Source organism: Anomaloglossus baeobatrachus, chromosome 7, assembly GCF_048569485.1.
Source record: "Anomaloglossus baeobatrachus isolate aAnoBae1 chromosome 7, aAnoBae1.hap1, whole genome shotgun sequence".
Classification (NCBI taxonomy): Eukaryota; Metazoa; Chordata; class Amphibia; order Anura; family Aromobatidae; genus Anomaloglossus; species Anomaloglossus baeobatrachus.
Window position 1 is genome coordinate 174,110,881 of NC_134359.1, and position 24,187 is coordinate 174,135,067.

Genomic DNA, 24,187 nt, shown 5'->3' on the forward strand with positions numbered 1-24,187 from the left:
GCATGTGAAGCTGGCATAGCGATAATGTTCGCTACGCCAGCTATCACACGATATCGTACCTGCGACGGGGGCGGGGACTATCGCGTGCGACATCGCAGCATCAGCTTGCGATGTCGCAATGTGCAAAGCCGCCCTTAGTCATATGAAAAGGCTTGTTAAAAGGCCACTTTTGACTTTTAGGATTGCTACTTCCAATAGGTGGCGCTAGAGTTTGTCTCCTTCCTGGAGAGACATTTTAAAAATAAGTAAAAAAAAAAAAACCTTATACTCCTCTTCGATACAGCCTCAGTTCCAGCGATGTCTGACGTCCCATTCCAGGTGTCTGTCTGACGTCCTATTCCAGGTGTCTAAGTGACTTCATTATGACACATGGGCCCCGCGCCCAATCAGCGCCCGGCATCTGTCTCACCGCCTTCGGATATTTGAGCAGGATGCGATCTCTACACTGATTTCTTGCTCAAACATCTGAAGGCGGGGTGAAGCAAGCGGCACTGATTGGGCACGGGGCCCATGTGTCATAATGAAGTCACTTAGATACCTGGAATGGGACTTCAGACATCACTGGAACCGTGGCTGTATCGGAGGTGAGTATAGGCTTATTTATTTTTAGGGGGGCATAAAAGGGGAATGAGTAGGGATTGTCAAAGTAGTGGACAAGGACAACCACTTTAATGGTTGTCTCAATAATCTTCTGCTATGCTATGCTTGTGCATGCAAATCATAACGATATGCTGCTTACAGCTCCCTTTACAACTGCTAAACAATGATGTCCCACATGTGCTCTATGAGAGACGCTGCAGGATATGGTAGCGTGCTTCAGATATGCAGGCTGCTCAGTGCTCACAGCAGCACAAGCAAAATGCGGCCTGGCATTATTGTGTTGAAAAATGGCTCCTGGGACACTTTGGTTCCATGTACAAAACAATATAATGTTGAGCTGTTACTGTACTTGGAATGAAGATTAAAAGGGTATGGTGACTATTCATTTAGTCGACCCCACACCATAATCCAGATAGTAGGACCAGCATGACATTCTCTTGGTAATGTCTCTTAATGGTATTGCTCTCTTGGTCTCTGGTCCAGTCTCCGGCTATCATTGTGCCCATTACAAAAGTGTTGGTTGAAGATAATAGACTTACATTTCAACCTTCTGCTCTGCAACATGATGGACTTTAAAAATGGTGTGAGCTCAAAAAAGAGACCGTCATGATACAGGAGCTGTGCACCTGTTATTACTGCAGGATCCTTGCTGTAAGGCCGGTTTCAGACGTCCGTGTTTAATAAGGTACAAATCACAAGCATGGTTATGGTCATACGTGTGTCATACGTGTGTCACACATGTGTCATACGTGTGTCACGTGTGTGACATCCGTGTTTCCATACGTATGACAGGTATCGGAGAAAACACAGGTCTGTGAAATAAAAAGATTTTCCATATTTACCTGCTTTCTTCGGCTCTGCTGCCTCTCGCTCCTGATCGCCGCTCATTATATTCATTGATTATTCACCGCACTCAGGACCTGGAAGTCGGAGCAGCAGTGCTGGGTACAGCACCTCCGAGGACAGCACCGCGGGGACAGGTGAGTATTCTGCAAGCACAGTGACATCCAGGAGGTCATTAGAGTTCACAATGAACTCTGATGACACTCCCGCAACATTCGCGCTACAGCTTCATGGGTTCATTAGAGTTCATTGGGAACTGTGATGAGTTCCCGATGTTGTCCCCGCGATAGCCCTGCTTCCAGGTTCTCTCTATATACACACACACACACACATACACACACACACACACACACACACGTATACACTGAGCATATATATACACACATAGCAGACACACATGGATACACTTGAGCACATACACACACAGCGCACATGCATGTATACACTGAACACACACACACACACACACACACACACACTCTGCTGTATACTCACCCAGCGATGCGGTCCCCAGCACTGAAATCCCCAGCGCTGCTCCTTCTTTCAGCTACACAGGGCACTGAATATACAGTGGGTATAATGAGCGGCGGTCAGGAGCGGGAGGCAGCAGAGCCGGAGACCGCATCGCTGGATACAGGTGAATATAGAAAATATTTTTATTAAAAAGACCCGTGTTTTCTTCGATATGTGTCACAGCGATTTCACACGGATGTCACACGGATCACATCAGTGTGCGATCCGTGTGATACCTGTGCTGCCGAAGAAAAAACGGACATGTCTGCGTGTGTGCATGCGGGGCCATGAGGGGTCACACGGTCCGTGTGAAAACACGGACATGTGAGTAACAGTATAGAATAACATGGGTATGTGTGACATCCATGTTAAAAACGGATGTCACACATACCTGAAACACGGACGTTTGAAACCAGCCTAACTGATAGCAAATTTCCCACTGTAGCACAAGGGATTGAAGGTAACTTTGATCCTGGCTGTTTAATCCCTTAGATTATGTAAGGGTGTTCTCTTTCATCCAAATCTGTTGCCTAATAGGATGACTTTCATACTTTTTTTTTTCTTGCTTCTAAGAAAACTATATTTATTTTTAATGTGCTGTTACCTACAAATGTCTGTATGCACATCTCTATGTAAGACAGGTTTCCCTGAGAAAGAAGCTTACCTGTAGCTTAAAAAAATACACAGGTTGTTTTAAAAATAATAACAATAAAAAAGTCTATTAGATAATTGATGCAGCAGCCACCCAAGGTGTTATCCATACTTATGGCCCACCCTGTATATCTAAGTATCTTTCATTGCAGGTAGTTTAATCGTTGGGGGATTTTATACTCTGCATAGAATTTAAACTTTTTTTGTTTTACATTATTTTTTTAGGACTGTCATCAAGTGAGGCAATGATTAATTCTTCTGGACTGCTTCATATTTTAAGCCTTCAAGGGTTCAGTAAGGTACGGTACGCTGTGGAGCTATTGGACTTATTTTGAGGAATTAACTACATTGCATTATTAATTATTTAATTTTCTTGTAGATATATCAAGCCTTTAACATCTTAATTGAGAGAAACTGTACTCAATCTAAAGGCAAGTAAATACAAAAATCAATCTTTTTTTTCTATTAGATCTATTTTTTAAAGTTAAAACTAACACTATGGTAAAGAGCAGTGGGGTGGAGGGACATACAGCTCTGGGGGTATATGCATACAGCTCTGGGAGGTAAAGAGCAGTGTGGTAGGGGGACATACAGCTCTGGGGGTATACAGCACTGGAGTGAGGGCCAAACAGCTCTGGGACAGTATACAGCACCAGGGTGGGGGGACATACAGCTCTGGGGTGTACAGCACTTGGGTCAGTAATGGTAATAATACGTACTTCAAATAGGTTGCACCTATTGGAAGTAGCAATCCTAAAAGTCAATATTGACCCTTTAATGAGCCTTGCAATATGACTTGGGATACAAGCCAAACCAGAATCTCAATTGTCAGACACGGGGTTTCAGTGTATTGCCCCTGTGCAAATCACATACAGTTAGGTCCAGAAATATTTGGACAATGACTGAATCTTCGTGATTTGGCCTTTGCATGCCATTATTTTTGGTTAAAATGAAACAACTGAGATGCAATTGAAGTGTAGACTTTTAGGTTTTATTAAAGTGATTAAAGGGAAGGTATCACAGTTTTTTATTTTTGTATTAAAAATAGTGATTATTAAATCAAGTATTTCTAATGCAAAATGAAAATCGCAACTTATATAGTTTTTATTTAATTCTTATTTTACTGGAGGCACTGGGGGCTGCCATGCTGTATTTGTTGTGTGTGTAACGACAGTAACTCCTTCCTTTATGGCAGCCCCTGTGCATAGAGAACAGTAGTTTGAATCCCACCCCATGCAGTACGTTACAGTGGGTGTCTGCTGTGACCTGGATGCGCCCCCTGGGCTGTCCAGATTACAGCAGTGGGAGGAGATCAGCGCCATTATTGTGGATCTCACAGCGTATGCTGTTTGCTCCACTTTACCCCTGTCAACCGCCGGGATGTGTGAGTAGGTGTCGCCTCCCCTCCCCTCGTTACCGTCTCCGATGACATCCCATCCCTCCGTTCTCCCCAGCCCCTGCTCTGCCCCAGCTACTGCCGCCGCCCCTCCCCCCTGCCGTTACCGTCTCCAATGACACCCCCCTCCCTCCGTTCTCCCAAGCCCCCTCTCTGCCCGCTGCCGCAGCTCCCCAGCTCTGCCCGCTGCCGCAGCTCCCCCAGCTCTGCCCGCTGCCGCAGCTCCCCCAGCTCTGCCCGCTGCCGCAGCTCACCCAGTTCTGCCCGCTGCCGCAGCTCCCCCAGCTCTGCCCGCCGCTGCAGCTCTCCCCGCTCTGCCCGCCGCTGCTGTGTGTGTGTGTGTTTGTGTGTGGCTCAAGGTCCCCATCAGGGGTGATGTGTGTGTGTGTGTGTGTGTGGCACAAGGTCCCCATCAGGGGTGATGTTTGTGTGTGTGTGTGTCACAAGGTCCCCATCAGATGTGATGTGTTTCTGTGTGTGTGGCACAAGGTCCCCATCAGGGGTGATGTGTTTGTGTGTGTGTGGCACAAGGTCCCCATCAGGGGTGATGTGTGTGTGTGTGTGTGTGGCACAAGGTCCCCATCAGGGGTGATGTGTGTGTGTGTGTGTGTGGCACAAGGTCCCCATCAGGGGTGATTGTGTGTGTGTGTTTTGTGTGTGTGTGACACAAGGTCCCCATCAGGGGTGATGTGTTTGTGTGTGTGTGGCACAAGGTCCCCATCAGGGGTGATGTGTGTGTGTGTGTGGCACAAGGTCCCCATCAGGGGTGATTGTGTGTGTGTGTGTGTGTGTGTGTGTGACACAAGGTCCCCATCAGGGGTAATGTGTGTGTGTGTGTGGCACAAGGTCCCCATCAGGGGTGATGTGTGTGTGTGTGTGTCACAAGGTCCCCATCAGGGGTGGTGTGTGTGTGTGCCACAAGGTCCCCATCAGGGGTGATGTGTGTGTGTGTGTGTGTCACAAGATCCCCATCAGGGGTGATGTGTGTGTGTGTGTGGGTGTGGCACAAGGTCCCCATCAGGGGTGATGTGTGTGTGTGTGTGGGTGTGGCACAAGGTCCCCATCAGGGGTGATGTGTGTGTGTGTGCCACAAGGTCCCCATCAGGGGTGGTGTGTGTGTGTGTGTGTGGCACAAGGTCCCCATCAGGGGTGATGTGTGTGTGTGTGGCACAAGGTCCCCATCAGGGGTGATGTGTGTGTGTGTGTGTGTGGCACAAGGTCCCCATCAGGGGTGATGTGTGTGTGTGTGTGTGTGTGGCACAAGGTCCCAATCAGGGGTGATATATGTGTGTGTGTGTGGCACAAGGTCCCCATCAGGGGTGATGTGTGTGTATGTGTGTGTGGCACAAGGTCCCCATCAGGGGTGATGTGTGTGTATGTGTGTGTGTGCGCGCCACTGCATGTGAGTACCTGTGTGTGTACCGGTGATACTGTCTGCTGAGCTGTGTATCTAATCCGATCCTGTGTGATACTGTCTGCTGAGCTGTGTATCTAATCCTATCCTGTGTGATGTCTGCAAAGCTGTGTATCTAATCCTCTGCTGTGGGATATGGTTTGCTGAGCAGTGTATCTAATCCTCTCCTGTGTGATACTGTCTGCAGGGCTGTGTATCTAATCCTATCGTGTGATACTGTCTGCAAAGCTGTGTATCTAATCCTCTCCTGTGTGATACTGTCTGCTGAGCTGTGTATCTAATCCTATCCTGTGTGATACTGTCTGCTGAGCTGTGTATCTAATCCTATCCTGTGTGATTTTGTCTGCTGAGCTGTGTATCTAATCCTATGCTGTGTGATGTCTGCAAAGCTGTGTATCTAATCCTCTGCTGTGTGATATGGTCTGCTGAGCTGTGTATCTAATCCTCTCCTGTGTGATATGGTCTGCTGAGCTGTGTATCTAATCCTCTCCTGTGTGATACAGTGTGCTGAGCTGTGTATCTAATTCTATCGTGTGATACTGTTTGCAGAACCGTGTATCTAATCCTATCCTGTGTGATACTGTCTGCAGATCCGTGTATCTAATCCTATCCTGTGTGATACTGTCTGCAGAGCCGTGTATCTAATCCTATCCTGTGTGATACTGTCTGCAGAGCCGTGTATCTGATCCTATAATGTGTGATACTGCTGCTGTCCTTGGTGACACTTTAGACATTTGTGGTCATCAACAAAATGGCTGTGCACTGTGTCCCTACATGTCATTCTCTGTTATCTGTTGTAAACACTCAGATTAGGAGGGGGGAGGCGTGACATCACACACAGGAGAGCAGACTCCTCCCACTCTTACTGCAGGCTGTAATGTGAGCTTTTTATACAGTCGGATTTCTGATTTTTTTTTTTTTATATTTTGCTCAATTAAAAACAAATAATAATATTTAAACAAAGCATTAAAACATTATTACTTTACATTTTTTCAGTTATTGAAATTTTTTTTTTTTTTTATTACGATACCTTCCCTTTAAACAAAAATATCCTGTGAAATGTTTAGGAATTGCAGCCATTTTTCTACAAAGCCTTCTCATTTCAGAGGCTCAAAAAAATAGGACAAATTTACTTTACCATAAGTAAAATGTTCATTTTTAATTCTTTATCGAGAATCCTTTACATGCAATGACTGCCTGAAGTTTGGAGGCCATGAACATCAACTGTTTGCTTTCCTCCTTTGTGATGCTTTGCCAGGCCTTTACTGCATCTAGCTTCAGTTGTTGTTTGTTTGGGGCTCTTTCTGCCTTACGTTTTGTGTTAAGTATGTGAAATACATATTCGATGGGGTTTAGATCTGGTGCTTGACTTGGCCTTGGTTGCTTTTGCAGTATATTTTTGGTCATTTTCCATCTGTACTTTGAAATGCCATCCTGTCAACCTTTCTACATTTTGTTGAATCTGAGCAGAAAGTACAGCCCTGTACACTTCAGAATTCATCCAGCTGCTTCTGTCTTCAGTCACATCATCAATAAACACTAGTGACTCAGTGCCATTATAAGCCATGCATGTCCATGCCATCACACTGCCTCCACCATGTTTTACAGTGGTTGTGATGTGCTTTGGATCATGAGCCGTTCCAAGCCTTTTGCATACTTTCTATTTCCCATCATTCTGGTACAGGTTGATCTTTGTTTCATCTGTCCATACAATCAGGGCCATATTTACCACTAGGCACCCGTGGTCCGGTGCCTGGGGCGGCGGGCTGCGGGGAATGGCACTTTCTGGCAGCAAAATAAATAAATAAATAAATATATAAATACAAATTAACTGCGGGTCCCGGGCACAGGGAGCTGATTGACCCTGGAAGTACCAGCGCCTGCCCTTCCGGGGTCAGAGGCTCCCCAGTCCGCTCCGTGCTGTGGCGTCCAGTGATGCAGATGCCGCGGAGAACAAAACACTCACCGGAGCCAGGAGTAGCAGGACGACTGACACCGGAAGAGCATCATTAAGAGGAGGACGGCAGCGGACACAGGAGCAGGTAACTGCTGCCAGAGCTGAAGATTCATAGGGAAGGTGCGGGTGGTCCTAATGCTGTAAAGTGGGGATTGTGGGGGAGGGGCAGACAGAGGCTGTAAACTGAGAATTGTGGGGGAGGGGCAGCCGAGACTATAAAATGAGGATTACGGGGGGGCAGACAATAAAGTAAAGATTGTCGGGGGAGGGGCAGGCGATGCTATAAAGTGAGGATTGTGGGGTAGGGGCAGGTGAGGCTATAAGCTGAGGATTGTGGGGGAGAAACAGGCAGAGGCTAAAGACTGAGGATTGTGTGGGAAGGGCAGGCAGAGGCTATAGATTGTGGGGGAGAGCAGGCAGAGGCTATAGATTGGGAATTGTGGGGGAGGGGCAGGCAGAGGCTATAGATTGGGGATTGGGGGGGGAAGGGGCAGGCAGAGGCTATAGATTAAGGATTGTGAGGGAGGGGCAGGTAAAGGCTATAGTCTAAGGATTGCGGGGAGGGGCGAGCAGAGGCTATAGACTAAAGATTAGGAGGCCTATTATTGTAGAGAAACCAAGAAAAATTGGCCAGAATAAATAGGTAATGGCTAACCCCTAATCAAGAACACCTGAAGAACCGAGCTAGGTTTAGAGCCGGAATAAATATTCTTTTATCTTTTAAAATATATTCTTTATTGAAAAGATTAAAAATGAATTAAATAATTTGCAATAAATAATGGAGATATGCATGGAACATTCCTCCTCATTGGCCCTCACGAAGAAGCCCCCCAGGCGAAACGCGTCAGGTAATCGATTCTTCTGTTATGCATCCAGCAGGGTAATTATCTTCAGCCAGACAGATTTTTCTGGCTTCAGACACTTCAGACAGATTTTTTTCATCTGCCTTTCATGTAACATTTTAATCTGGTTTCTAATTCCTCAGTATGGTGCACTAAGCACTATATATTGCTACTTTATTAACTGGCAGTATCCTTTATCCTTGTTTTTCCTGTGCAATAATTTAGGGTTTGTGCAATACACCTATTTATCTTTACCTGGTTTCCTGTTTAATCTTTTTTGGATTGAGATAATATGACTTTCTGGGCTGTGCAATAAATATCAGTGATTTTTCATTTTATATATTATATCTGCACTAGTTCAGACTTTTTTTTTTTCCTTTTTCTCTTCCTTTACAACAGTGACCTCTAGTGGTGATATCAGTGAAAATTATCTTCCTAGGTATATATTAATTCACACTGTTGTGACATATATTTTTATTTTCATTCCACCTGCGCACAGGAATACTTGGATTAATTGGTTAAATTTATTTTCCAGTACCTTGCACCTATTGTGACTTATAGTGTATTTCGTATGAACTTTAAACCCTGAAAAACCTTTTTGACAACATTTTTTGTGTAAAAAAAAAAAATTCAGATGTAAATATGTGTTTATATGGATGATATAATCAGGAGGAATGTTCCATGCATATCCCCGTTATTTATTGCAAATTATTTAATTCATTTTTAATCTTTTCAATAAAGAATATATTTTAAAAGATAAAAGAATATTTATTCCGGCTCTAAACCCAGTTCGGCTCATCAGGCCTATTATTGTAGTCTGGGGATAAGGGGGCCTATGACTCTAGAGAGTGGTTAGGGGAGCTGGGGTTATTAGTATAGTCTTAGAGTTAGGGGGCCTATTAAAGAAGATGGCGGTCAAGGGGGCCTATTGCTGTAGAGGGGGGTTTAGGGAGCCTATTGCTGTAGGAGGTGGATTTAAGGGGTCTATTGCTGTAGGAGGGGGGTTTTGGGGGCTGTTGCTGTAGGAGGGGGGGTTAAGGGAGCCTATTACTGTAGGAGTGGGGTTTAGGGGGCCTATTGCTATAGATGGGGTTTGTAGGGAGCCTATTGCTATAGGAGGTGGGTTTAGGGGGGCCTATTACTGTAAATGGAGTGTTTAGGGGGGCTTACAGAGTGAGGGATAGTGCAAGGAACAAAATGGATGCGGAAAAGTGTAAGGACTCAGTATGCTGGTGGTCTCAGTCTGGAGAGGGGTAGATGTAGAAACTTGGCACTCAAGATCAATGTGAACAGTGTTTTTTATTGTGAAGAACTTGTAGGACCAGCACAAGCACAGATGTTTTGGTCAAAAGACCTTCATCAGTGTGTGTGCAGAGGGTCCTCAGAAAGTATAGTAGTGTGGCGAGCGACGAAGCTGGGTATGGCGTGGTGTCCACCACTGTCTATGTGGCAATGATGTGCTTGTGCTGGTCCTACAAGTTCTTGACAATAAAAAACACTATTCACATTTGGCACCCAAGATGCACTGACAGTTTCTACATCTACTCGAGACGGTTTTGGACCGTACTTGTGCACCACCCCAGAAGTGCCGTGTGTATCAACTCACTAACTTTGGAGAGGGGGAAGCATTGGGAGCTCATTATGGAAAAATGGTAGCATGGGGGTTCAATATGAACAGTGTGAGAACTCAGTCTGGAAAGGGGGCAGCATGGGTAGGCTCAGTATGGAGTGGAGCAATGTATGGGACTCAGCAGGAAACATGATGTTGTGAGGGTAGGTCTCAGCATTAGGCGTGAGGTATCATGAGGTCTCTGTATGATGAGTGAGGCAGCATGGTCGTCTCTATATGGTGAGTGAAGCAGCATGGACGTCTCATTATGGAAAAGGGGCAGGCAGCATTTGGAGCGGATTAAGAAGGGGCAGCATTGGAGGCTCAGTATGGAGAAGGGCAATGTGAGAGCCCCATATGGAGAGGGGCAGCATGCATGGGACATTATGAGGAGTGGGAAGCATGATGTGAGGACAGTGTGCAGATCATATTTCATAATTGATGAAGGTATGGTGGGAATAATTTATAAGGGAGGCCATGTACATTAAGAGAGATTATGTGGAGTAATATTCTTTTGTGGGGAGCCCAGTGAGGAGCAGTTATTTTTTTCAGTCCATAGCATAGGGCTTATTTATGGCACAGCATTTGTGGTTATTGTTATTCAGGAACATTATAATGACATTGTTATTTTTCAGGGCACCATGGTGGGATGTGCTGCAGAAGACCGGAGAAGAGGGAAGTCTGCAGAGATGAGCTGTGGATGTGAAGTCATTAAGCAGCAATTGGTGAGTGAATTATCACAGACCTTAAGCCTGCTTTACACGAGTCGATGTCTCGTGCGATAGCACGAGCGATCGTACCCGCCCCCGTCGTTTTTACATCACGGGCAAATCGCTGCCCGTGGCGCACAAACTCGTTTAACCCCGTCACACGCACTTATCTTCCGGACGACCTCGCTGTGGGCGGCGAACGTCCACTTCCTGAAGTGGGAGGGACGTTCGGCGTCACAGCGACGTCACGCGGCAGCCGGCCAATAGAAGCAGAGGGGCAAAGATGAGCGGGATGTAAACATCCCGCCCACCTCCTTCCTTCCGCATAGCCAGCGGGTGCCGCGGGATGGAGGTAAGCTGCTTTTCATCGTTCCCGTGGGATCACACGGAGCGGTGTGTGCTACTCCGGGAACGATGAGCAACCGGCGCCATTTTAATTAAACGAGATTATGAAACTGAGCGACGAGTACACGACTCACGATTTGTGAGCGATACTGCGTCGCTCGGAGGTGTCACACAGCCCGACGTCGCAAGCGATACCGGATGTGCGTCACAAAAAACGTGAACCCGACGATATATCGCACGGTAGATCGTCTCGTGTAAAGCACCCTTTACACTACACTAACATCTACATATGTTTAGCGGAAAAAATTACCGCAGTGCTTCTTTAAAGAGCACCTGTCACCAGATTTGGCGACTATAAGCTGTGGCAACCACCAGTTGGCTCTTATAGCCCAGGTCACTATGTAGAATATAAAAATCATTTTATAATACTCACCTAAAGGGCGGTGCGGTGCAGATTAGTCAGATGGGTGTCTCCGTTCTCCGGTACCGGCACCTCCTCTTTCGGCCATCTTTGTCCTCCTTCTTCTAAAGCCTGGGTGCATGACGCATCCTACGTCATCCACACTAGCCGTCATTGAGCTCTTGCGCAGGCGCACTACAATATTTTGTTCTGTCCTGCTCAGGGCTGATCAAAGTGTGCATGCGCAGGACCTCAATGCCAGCTAGTGTGGATGACGTAGGACACTTCATGCACCCAGGCTTAAGAAGAAGGAGGACAAAGATGGCCAAAAGAGGAGGCACCGGTACCAGAGCGGAGACACTCATCTGACCAGTCTGCACCGCACCACCCTTTAGGTGAGTATTATAAAGTGATTTTTATGTTCTACACAGCGGTGTGGGCTCATATATACAGCATGTTAGAATGCTGTATATAAGAGCCAACTGGTGGTTGCCGCAACTTTTTGTCGCCAAATCTGGTGACAGGTTCCCTTTAATGTTTGCAGGAAAATCTACTTTTATTTAATATGCAAATGAGGGCGCTTTGGTGTACCGTTGGAGTGGTCTTTGTTTTGGTGCACCATTGGGGTGGTCTTTGTTTTGGTGCACCATTAGTTTGGGCTTTGCTTTGGTGCACAGTTACGCCCTCATATATAAATTTTAAAGTCTTTTGTTTTTATTGACAGTGCTCCAATAGTAAAAGTGAATCCTGTCTAATATCAGCTTGCATGTCTGATTTTACCGCTCTTAGTAAGTGAGCGCTGTCAATCAACAGAAGGGACTGGCTTTCATATGCAAATATAAGAGTGCACCAAGGCATAGTCCACGCCAAGGGTGCACCAAAACCCCCTCAATTGCATTGTAAAAAATTGATTTTGAAGCAAATTTTAAAGGGGTTGTCCAGTCTAGAATGACAAGTCTGCAGTCACTCTGTGTGACTGCAGATTTGTGAATGCTCCTAGTGCACTCACTGTGCACTTCGAGAATTCTCTGGTGTCTGCGCCAAGAACAGCGGCCAAGTATGCGATATGCAGAGTCCAAGCTAGAAGCCGTCTAGGGGGCTGTTACCTCAGTCAATAGGAGTGCATTAAGCGAGGCCGTTCCCAGTAGACGATTTCTGATCGGGAGTCTGCATATCACATATTTGATTCACGATGAGTGCGCTGGGAGGATTCACAAGTCTGCAGTCATAGAGTGACACATAGACGGACTGTAGACTTGTCATTCTAGAACCGATAACCCCTTTTAAGCTAAACTGTGTGGGATTTTTGTAGAGGAATCGTCCCTTATATAAATGTTTACCTATGTAAATGGAAAAATCATTTCACCCAACAAACGAACAATTTACTTGTACGTCAGGTGATCTGACAGCCGGTTTAGACAGACCAATCGGTTTCTGATTATTGGCAGCATTGCAAATGCACCTCAAAGATTAAACTTTTTGGATAATTTTTTGTTTTATGCCCAATAATTCTGAGCAGATTGGTGGGGAATCTGTTCTTGAAACCCTCAAGCACAACTGAAAAGCTCTTTTAGAAGAGCGTGCACAGCACAGAGCAGATGCTGTAGAAAGTCCTAGTCTTGTCTCCTGAGCTGTGCACTTCTAAGGGGTCTTTTGAGCAATTTACGGGGGTCTCGGGACTAGAGATGAGCGAACCGGTCCCGGTTCGGCTCGAGGTTGGTTCGCCGAACGGAGGTCCCGTTCGAGTTCGGCTCGTCGAACGTTCGACGAACCGAACTCGAACTGCATAGGAAACAATGGCAGGCAATCACAAACACAGTAAAACACCTAGAAAACACCCTCAAAGGTGTCCAAAAGGTGACAAACAACTCAAACACATGGGAAAGTGACAAGGACATATACTCATGCGAAAACAAAACAGCTGGACAAGGAAAAAGAGGAGGACACACAGATATAGGCATGGCACGCCATTCTAAAATCATGTAAAACACCGCAAGGTGACTCCAAGCGTAGTCTCCCTTTTTTTCCAAAAATTGGGCCCCACAAACACCCACCCATTCAGTGGCAGCAGTTGGGCCCCAGTTGTACAATTCACAGCTAGATTTGCATCAAGCACATTCAAAAATACGCCATAATTAACCGTCCCCAGGATGACACCGGGGTAGGTAGCAAAGTCTTTCCTGATCCCAGCTCTGTTCATCTTGGCTTCTTTTAAAAACACATCAAGCAAGGGTTACTCCAAGCGGAGCCTCCCTTTTTTCCAAAAATTGTGCCCCACACACCCACCCATTCAGTGGCAGCACTTGTGCCCCAGTTGTACACTTCACAGCTACATTTGCATCAAGCACATTCAAAAATACGCCATTCTTATCCGTCCCCAGGATGACACAGGGGTAGGTAGCAAAGTCTTTCCTGATCCCAGCTCTGTTCATCTTGGCTTCTTTTAGAAACACAGCAAGCAAGGGTTACTCCAAGCGGAGTCTCCCTTTTTTCCAACAATTGGGCCACACAGACACCCACCCCATCAGTGGCAGGACTTGGGCCCTAGTTGCAAACAGGATGTTTTGATTTGCATCAAGCACATTCAAAAATACGCCATTCTTATCCGTCCCCAGGATGACACAGGGGTAGGTAGCAAAGTCTTTCCTGATCCCAGCTCTGTTCATCTTGGCTTCTTTTAAAAACACATCAAGCAAGGGTTACTCCAAGCGGAGTCTCCCTTTTTTCCAAAAATTGGGCCCCACACACACCCACCCCTTCAGTGGCAGCAGTTGTGCCCCAGTTGTACACTTCACAGCTACATTTGCATCAAGCACATTCAAAAATACGCCATTCTTATCCGTCCCCAGGATGACACAGGGGTAGGTAGCAAAGTCTTTCCTGATCCCAGCTCTGTTCATCTTGGCTTCTTTTAAAAACACATCAAGCAAGGGTTACTCCAAGCGGAGCCTCCCTTTTTTCCAAAAATTGTGCCCCACACACCCACCCATTCAGTGGCAGCACTTGTGCCCTAGTTGTACACTTCACAGCTACATTTGCATCAAGCACATTCAAAAATACGCCATTCTTATCCGTACCCAGGATGACACAGGGGTAGGTAGCAAAGTCTTTCCTGATCCCAGCTCTGTTCATCTTGGCTTCTTTTAAAAACACATCAAGCAAGGGTTACTCCAAGCGGAGTCTCCCATTTTTCCAAAAATTGGGCCCCACACACACCCACCCCTTCAGTGGCAGCAGTTGTGCCCCAGTTGTACACTTCACAGCTACATTTGCATCAAGCACATTCAAAAATACGCCATTCTTATCCGTCCCCAGGATGACACAGGGGTAGGTAGCAAAGTCTTTCCTGATCCCAGCTCTGTTCATCTTGGCTTATTTTAAAAACACATCAAGCAAGGGTTACTCCAAGCGGAGCCTCCCTTTTTTCCAAAAATTGTGCCCCACACACCCACCCATTCAGTGGCAGCACTTGTGCCCTAGTTGTACACTTCACAGCTACATTTGCATCAAGCACATTCAAAAATACGCCATTCTTATCCGTCCCCAGGATGACACAGGGGTAGGTAGCAAAGTCTTTCCTGATCCCAGCTCTGTTCATCTTGGCTTCTTTTAAAAACACATCAAGCAAGGGTTACTCCAAGCGGAGTCTCCCTTTTTCCAAAAATTGGGCCCCACACACACCCACCCCTTCAGTGGCAGCAGTTGTGCCCCAGTTGTACACTTCACAGCTACATTTGCATCAAGCACATTCAAAAATACGCCATTCTTATCCGTCCCCAGGATGACACAGGGGTAGGTAGCAAAGTCTTTCCTGATCCCAGCTCTGTTCATCTTGGCTTCTTTTAAAAACACATCAAGCAAGGGTTACTCCAAGCGGAGTCTCCCTTTTTTCCAAAAATTGGGCCACACAGACACCCACCCCATCAGTGGCAGCACTTGTGCCCTAGTTGTACACTTCACAGCTACATTTGCATCAAGCATATTCAAAAATACGCCATTCTTATCCGTCCCCAGGATGACACAGGGGTAGGTAGCAAAGTCTTTCCTGATCCCAGCTCTGTTCATCTTGGCTTCTTTTAAAAACACAGCAAGCAAGGGTTACTCCAAGCGGAGTCTCCCTTTTTTCCAAAAATTGGGCCACACAGACACCCACCCCATCAGTGGCAGCACTTGTGCCCTAGTTGTACACTTCACAGCTACATTTGCATCAAGCACATTCAAAAATACGCCATTCTTATCCGTCCCCAGGATGACACCGGGGTAGGTAGATAAAGTCTTTGCTGACCCATGACTTGTTCATCTTGGCTTCTTTTAAAAACAATGTAAGCAAGGGTTACTCCAAGCGGAGTCTCCCTTTTTTCCAAAAATTGTGCCCCACACACCCACCCATTCAGTGGCAGCACTTGTGGAAGAGGAGGACACACAGATATAGGCATGGCACGCCATTCTAAAATCATGTAAAACACCGCAAGGTGACTCCAAGCGTAGTCTCCCTTTTTTTCCAAAAATTGGGCCCCACAAACACCCACCCATTCAGTGGCAGCAGTTGGGCCCCAGTTGTACAATTCACAGCTAGATTTGCATCAAGCACATTCAAAAATACGCCATAATTAACCGTCCCCAGGATGACACCGGGGTAGGTAGCAAAGTCTTTCCTGATCCCAGCTCTGTTCATCTTGGCTTCTTTTAAAAACACATCAAGCAAGGGTTACTCCAAGCGGAGCCTCCCTTTTTTCCAAAAATTGTGCCCCACACACCCACCCATTCAGTGGCAGCACTTGTGCCCTAGTTGTACACTTCACAGCTACATTTGCATCAAGTACATTCAAAAATACGCCATTCTTATCCGTCCCCAGGATGACACAGGGGTAGGTAGCAAAGTCTTTCCTGATCCCAGCTCTGTTCATCTTGGCTTCTTTTAAAAACACATCAAGCAAGGGTTACTCCAAGCGGAGTCTCCCTTTTTTCCAAAAATTGGGCCCCACACACACCCACCCCTTCAGTGGCAGCAGTTGTGCCCCAGTTGTACACTTCACAGCTACATTTGCATCAAGCACATTCAAAAATACGCCATTCTTATCTGTCCCCAGGATGACACAGGGGTAGGTAGCAAAGTCTTTCCTGATCCCAGCTCTGTTCATCTTGGCTTCTTTTAAAAACACATCAAGCAAGGGTTACTCCAAGCGGAGTCTCCCTTTTTTCCAACAATTGGGCCACACAGACACCCACCCCATCAGTGGCAGGACTTGGGCCCTAGTTGCAAACAGGATGTTTTGATTTGCATCAAGCACATTCAAAAATACGCCATTCTTATCCGTCCCCAGGATGACACAGGGGTAGGTAGCAAAGTCTTTCCTGATCCCAGCTCTGTTCATCTTGGCTTCTTTTAAAAACACAGCAAGCAAGGGTTACTCCAAGCGGAGTCTCCCTTTTTTCCAACAATTGGGCCACACAGACACCCACCCCATCAGTGGCAGGACTTGGGCCCTAGTTGCAAACAGGATGTTTTGATTTGCATCAAGCACATTCAAAAATACGCCATTCTTATCCGTCCCCAGGATGACACAGGGGTAGGTAGCAAAGTCTTTCCTGATCCCAGCTCTGTTCATCTTGGCTTCTTTTAAAAACACATCAAGCAAGGGTTACTCCAAGCGGAGTCTCCCTTTTTTCCAAAAATTGGGCCCCACACACACCCACCCCTTCAGTGGCAGCAGTTGTGCCCCAGTTGTACACTTCACAGCTACATTTGCATCAAGCACATTCAAAAATACGCCATTCTTATCCGTCCCCAGGATGACACAGGGGTAGGTAGCAAAGTCTTTCCTGATCCCAGCTCTGTTCATCTTGGCTTCTTTTAAAAACACATCAAGCAAGGGTTACTCCAAGCGGAGCCTCCCTTTTTTCCAAAAATTGTGCCCCACACACCCACCCATTCAGTGGCAGCACTTGTGCCCTAGTTGTACACTTCACAGCTACATTTGCATCAAGCACATTCAAAAATACGCCATTCTTATCCGTCCCCAGGATGACACAGGGGTAGGTAGCAAAGTCTTTCCTGATCCCAGCTCTGTTCATCTTGGCTTCTTTTAAAAACACATCAAGCAAGGGTTACTCCAAGCGGAGTCTCCCTTTTTCCAAAAATTGGGCCCCACACACACCCACCCCTTCAGTGGCAGCAGTTGTGCCCCAGTTGTACACTTCACAGCTACATTTGCATCAAGCACATTCAAAAATACGCCATTCTTATCCGTCCCCAGGATGACACAGGGGTAGGTAGCAAAGTCTTTCCTGATCCCAGCTCTGTTCATCTTGGCTTCTTTTAAAAACACATCAAGCAAGGGTTACTCCAAGCGGAGTCTCCCTTTTTTCCAAAAATTGGGCCACACAGACACCCACCCCATCAGTGGCAGCACTTGTGCCCTAGTTGTACACTTCACAGCTACATTTGCATCAAGCATATTCAAAAATACGCCATTCTTATCCGTCCCCAGGATGACACAGGGGTAGGTAGCAAAGTCTTTCCTGATCCCAGCTCTGTTCATCTTGGCTTCTTTTAAAAACACAGCAAGCAAGGGTTACTCCAAGCGGAGTCTCCCTTTTTTCCAAAAATTGGGCCACACAGACACCCACCCCATCAGTGGCAGGACTTGGGCCCTAGTTGCAAACAGGATGTTTTGATTTGCATCAAGCACATTCAAAAATACGCCATTCTTATCCGTCCCCAGGATGACACAGGGGTAGGTAGCAAAGTCTTTCCTGATCCCAGCTCTGTTCATCTTGGCTTCTTTTAAAAACACATCAAGCAAGGGTTACTCCAAGCGGAGTCTCCCTTTTTTCCAAAAATTGGGCCCCACACACACCCACCCCTTCAGTGGCAGCAGTTGTGCCCCAGTTGTACACTTCACAGCTACATTTGCATCAAGCACATTCAAAAATACGCCATTCTTATCCGTCCCCAGGATGACACAGGGGTAGGTAGCAAAGTCTTTCCTGATCCCAGCTCTGTTCATCTTGGCTTCTTTTAAAAACACATCAAGCAAGGGTTACTCCAAGAGGAGTCTCCCTTTTTTCCAAAAATTGGGCCACACAGACACCCACCCCATCAGTGGCAGCACTTGTGCCCTAGTTGTACATTTCACAGCTACATTTGCATCAAGCATATTCAAAAATACGCCATTCTTATCCGTCCCCAGGATGACACAGGGGTAGGTAGCAAAGTCTTCCTGATCCCAGCTCTGTTCATCTTGGCTTCTTTTAAAATCACAGCAAGCAAGGGTTACTCCAAGCGGAGTCTCCCTTTTTTCCAAAAATTGGGCCACACAGACACCCACCCCATCAGTGGCAGGACTTGGGCCCTAGTTGCAAACAGGATGTTTTGATTTGCATCAAGCACATTCAAAAATACGCCATTCTTATCCGTCCCCAGGATGACACAGGGGTAGGTAGCAAAGTCTTTCCTGATCCCAGCTCTGTTCATCTTGGCTTCTTTTAAAAACACATCAAGCAAGGGTTACTCCAAGCGGAGTCTCCCTTTTTTCCAAAAATTGGGCCCCACACACACCCACCCCTTCAGTGGCAGCAGTTGTGCCCCAGTTGTACACTTCACAGCTACATTTGCATCAAGCACATTCAAAAATACGCCATTCTTATCCGTCCCCAGGATGACACAGGGGTAGGTAGCAAAGTCTTTCCTGATCCCAGCTCTGTTCATCTTGGCTTCTTTTAAAAACAATGTAAGCAAGGGTTACTCCAAGCGGAGTCTCCCTTTTTTCCAAAAATTGTGCCCCACACACCCACCCATTCAGTGGCAGCACTTGTGCCCTAGTTGTACTCTTCACAGCTACATTTGCATCAAGCACATTCAAAAATACGCCATTCTTATCCGTCCCCAGGATGACACAGGGGTAGGTAGCAAAGTCTTTCCTGATCCCAGCTCTGTTCATCTTGGCTTCTTTTAAAAACACATCAAGCGACTTCCTGTTCCTGTCCTGGCTGAGGTGGCAGCTTAGGGGAGAAGCTCCTGCCACCCCTCACAGAAACCGACTAAAAACAGACCCCCCGGACGAGCCACCAGACAGAGAGCAGCACAGGAGGTTACCTAAAGCAGACAGCTATGGAACGGTACCTCCTGAGAAGCTCTGGGAGCAGTGAGTCAGCCTGGAGAAGCTTTGATATGGACAGAGGAGAAGATAAGATAATGGCGCCGAGCCTGATGGGGGAGGAGCCTGAACGCATGGTGAGAGACACAGAAAAGCAAACACAGAGCTGGAAGGGGAGAGATAAGGGAGATATGAGCAAGGAGACAGGAGATAAGGAAGATATGAGCGAGGAGTCACAGGAGGACACAGCAGGAGAGAGGTGGATGCAGGGGACTGATGATGGTGGATCGCAATGGGAGGATGAAGGAGATATGGAGGCAGAGGGGAGAGAAGATGCAGGCAAAGCAGGGCAGCTCAGAGACACAGCAGTGTTGGAGGATGAAACTGACAAACAGTACAGGGAGATTAATCCCACTCAGACTCACAGGAAGTCAAATGCAAGAATTCATAGTACCCCTTCCAAAGGAAACAAAAAGCAGCCTACTACACCAACATCACAAGCCTGCAAGCTATTGGGGGATGGAGGTGGTGGCCCAGTCCAGACAAAGAGAACTAAGAAAACAGCACCACCTGCAGGCCAAGACAAGTACACACAAAAGCTTAATGTGGACTATAAAAAACTGGCTGAAGAAGTGACATCACACTTGTCAAAAGAGGTTAAAGTGGCTATTGAGGCAGCCATACAAACATCATTAGCTAATATGCAAAAACAGATAAATGCCCATGCCTCTAGACTGGCAGAATCAGAGCAGAGAATATCTGACTCCGAGGAGACAATACTGGCTATGCAAGCACAAATAGCAGCTCTAGCAAAATCTAATGAATACTTGAAGGATAAAGCGGACGATTTGGAAAACAGATCGAGACGAAACAACTTACGTATAGTCGGGTTGCCAGAGTCTGTGTCGATTGGACGGTTGGATAATATATGCGAGTTGGAGCTACCGCAGGCCCTGGGCATAAAGGCGAAATTCAGAGTTGAAAGAGCCCACAGAGTGGGTCCACTGAGACACCAGGAGGCGAATAAGGGAGAGGGCCAAAACTCAAACAAGAATACCCCGATAAGAGCCAGGCAGGTGATTGTCAAGTACCTTGATTATAAGCATAAGGAGGAAATATTGAGGGCCTTTAGAGAACGAAAGCGTCCACTACAATATCAAGGCAACAGACTGCTAATTTTTGGGGATTATTCAGCGGAAGTATCCAGAAGGAGAAAAGAATTTACCAAAATTTGCTCATTTCTGTACAACAAAAAAGTAAAGTGCCAGCTATTATACCATGCTACACTGAAAGTTAGAAACCCCAATGGCTCGTTTGTATACTACAAGGACTACAAAGAAGCAGAAAACATTCTCATGGCAGAGCTCAACAAGACTAGGTCAGAAAGGCAAGAAAAAGGAGCTAGTGGAGAAGGGAATAATAGAAGAGGATCCCCCACAAGCTCAGGAAGAGATGTGGGACGTCTTGGGGGACAAAAGCAAGTCGAGACCAGGGAGGAAAGGAGGCCAAGCCCGGGTCGACAGCATAATTCTCGCCTGGAACACAGGAACCAACCCTTGGAGAGAAACCATGATACCTGAACTGGAACTCGCTCATTGTTTTTCCTTTTTTTGCCTGTTTTTTTTTTTTTTTTTTTTTTCTCTCTTCCCAAACAGGGAGAGGCGTTGAGGAGGATGCATTACGGAGAGAGGGTTGGGGAGGTGAGAGGAGGAGGGGGAAGGGAGAAAAGAGAGGAAAACATCCCAAAGTCTGGGTCCTCTTCCCCCCCTCTTTTTTTTTTTTTTTTTTTTTTTTTTTGTTCTTCTCCTTTCTTTCTCCATCTTCTCTCCCCTTGGTCTTTTTTTTTCTTTTTTTCTTTTTCTCCTTTGTCCAGGAACATCATCCAAATTCAAATGAAGTGGGCCTGTTCTGGGCGGACTGATGGCTACCTGGAGTCAGAGATAAGTAGGACTGGAGAATCTTGCTGAGGTTTTGACATACTGTGCTAATTTTTGCATAATTTTCAAAGGCTTATTCAAGTTAGTCCGGGGATAGAACATATATTTTTTGGGGGGTGATTAGGGAGCTACATATTTTGGCTAGGAATAGGGGAGCTCACCAACGTGGCGGGAAACGCCGTGGATTTCTCGGAAGGGAAAATATGTTTTACAGTTACATGCTTTTTGTTGTATTTGTTATATTTGCAAGGTGGGGAAAGGGAGTGTCGATTTTGTGGTACCAACTGTGATTCTAGTGTCGAACATCTCGTCTTCCTTGATGCAGGGGCCCATAGGGGAGGGAGTAGTAAAAGCAGAATACACAGGTTAACATGATACAGATAACTACGTGGAATGTTAAAGGGCTGAGATCACCTAACAAACGAGCAATGATATTGAGACATCTGAAAAGACTAAAGACAGACATTGCCTTATTACAGGAAACCCACTTGGGGGGGGAGGACTTTTTCCGCATGAAGAAACATTGGGTGGGCACCGTTTACGGGGCAGCGGCACAAGGTAGAAAAGCGGGCACTATGATTCTAATAAATAAACAATTCAGTCATGAGGTAGTGGCACATGAGGCAGACGACCATGGAAGGTGGCAGCACTTAACAATCGTTAGTCCAGCGGGTAAACTCAGTATTTATAATGTCTATGGCCCAAATTCACAACAAATCACATTCCATGATGACATAAAGGCCACCATATTAGCAGATGGGGAGGCTAACATTATAGTGGGAGGCGATTTTAACACTGTCCCAGACTCAGCTGAAGATAGGAGGAGGGGCGAGGAGGGGACAGCTAATGTGGGCAGGAGTTTAGACAATAGGGATGTAACATTAGAAGACGTAGGACTGAAAGACATCTGGAGACTAACTCACCCACATGACAGAGAGTATACACACTTCTCTCACCCTCATGATAGCTGGTCACGTATTGATCAGTTCTGGATCTCGCAAGACTTACTGAGTGGAACGCAAGATTGTGTGATAGAGAATATGGTGATCTCTGATCATAGTCCGGTGAGATTGGGCATTAGAGAGAAATTCAGGAGAGGTACAGATATCATATGGAGATTCCCATCGTTCCTTCTCAGGCAAGATAATTTCCACAAGGTGCTACAGGAGTGGTGGGGAGAATTCGCAGAGGACAATAAGGAACATAGAGAGTCCCCAGTGATATTTTGGGAAACGGCAAAAGCGGTCCTAAGGGGCCGTCTGGTGGGGTACGCAGCCATGATCAAACGGAAAACCAATGAGAATTATAATTTCCATAGTGAAGCAGTACGGGTAGCATATACAAATTATGTGACAAATAGATCTCCCATGACAAAAGGCAGATGGTTGGAGGCAAAAGAGGGATTTGACGAATGGGCCAAAAAAAAGGAACAACTATTCTGGTCGCACAAGGAGGTTGACTTACATAGGTTTGGCAACAAGGCGGGAAGGATGTTGGCCAATCTGGCAAGGGGCAGCAGAAAGATGACAGTGATCTCTAAACTGAAAACAAAGGGGGGAGAGGTGACTACGGATCCTAAGGACATTAATAAACTGTTGGGAGATTACTATAGAAAACTATATGGGTCAGGGAATAACGACATGACTGATGAGGCAGAGTGGCTAAGACAAGCCCAAATGCCTAGCTTGACGGAGGAAGATTTGAGTGCCTTAAACGCAGATATCACAGTAGAGGAGGTGACGAGAACAATTGGGGAGCTTAACACCAACAAGGCACCGGGACCTGACGGTTTCAATAGTGAATTCTATAAGGCTCTGAAGGATCTGATCTCGCCGGATCTAACCTCAGTCTTTAATGCTTTCCTGGGAGGGGCGGAAATACCCAAAAATTCCAACATAGCATATATTAAATTACTCCCCAAGGGAACCAAGGACCTGGATGATCCCTCTAGTTATAGACCTATATCGCTCATAAATCAGGATTTAAAAATTATGTCCAAGATCATGGCTAATAGACTGGCCGAGATCTTACCTAGGATCATTACGAATCACCAGGTGGGGTTTATTAAGGGGAGAAATGCCGTTACCAATATCCGAAAGACAATTCTAGTGGTAGACGCGGTTAGACTGGGTCTCACTGAGGGAGGGGCTAGACCTGCCCTAGTTACACTTGACGCAGAAAAAGCGTTTGATAATGTAAATTGGGGGTGGTTAGACAGGGTAATGGAGGCCATAGGGATTGTAGGCAAGATGAGACTTTACATTAGAAACCTTTATGCCAACTCGGGAGCTAGGGTTCACACTCCGGGCTTTCTATCAGACGTGTTCCCTTTGATGAAGGGAACAAGACAGGGCTGCCCATTATCTCCTCTTTTATTCAACCTGGCAATCGAGCCGTTGTCAAGAATACTACAGGGACAAAATAGCTTTAAAGGAATCAAGATAAGGGGTTCAGAAGTAAAGACAGCGCTTTTTGCTGATGACATCATACTTTATATGGGGGACCCCGGTGCGGATTTGCCACAGACTCTTGCCTTGATTGAAAAATTTGGCTCATTCTCCGGTTTCAAACTGAACAAAAAAAAAAGCGAGATCATGTTCCTAAAGGGGCATCATGGGACAATGGGGGGACAAATAAGGGATGGCTGTCTATGTGGAATTCCTATAGCACAATCTTCAATTAAATACCTGGGAGTGCATATAGGAAGATCGGTGGAAACAATCTATAACTTGAATTATGGACCGCTAATCAGGAAAATTATAGTTCAATTAAAGGGATGGAAAGGTCTGCCACTTCCATTACTGGCAAGATGTCACCTGATAAAAATGATGAGCTTTCCTAGGCTGCTGTATCCCTTCCAGACAATCCCGC

General features: G+C 46.2%; 1 protein-coding gene across 6 annotated transcripts in view; it reads left to right on the forward strand.

Moving 5' to 3' along the window:
* PGAP1 (post-GPI attachment to proteins inositol deacylase 1) overlaps positions 1 to 24,187 on the forward strand; it is a 1,652,111-nt gene that overhangs the window by 720,778 nt on the left and 907,146 nt on the right. For all 6 annotated transcript variants that reach the window (XM_075317804.1, XM_075317801.1, XM_075317803.1 and 3 more), the window contains 2 exons: positions 2,833 to 2,906; positions 2,987 to 3,038. In XM_075317804.1, coding sequence (XP_075173919.1) covers positions 2,833 to 2,906; positions 2,987 to 3,038 — 126 coding nt within the window. The remainder of the gene's footprint in view (positions 1 to 2,832; positions 2,907 to 2,986; positions 3,039 to 24,187) is intronic.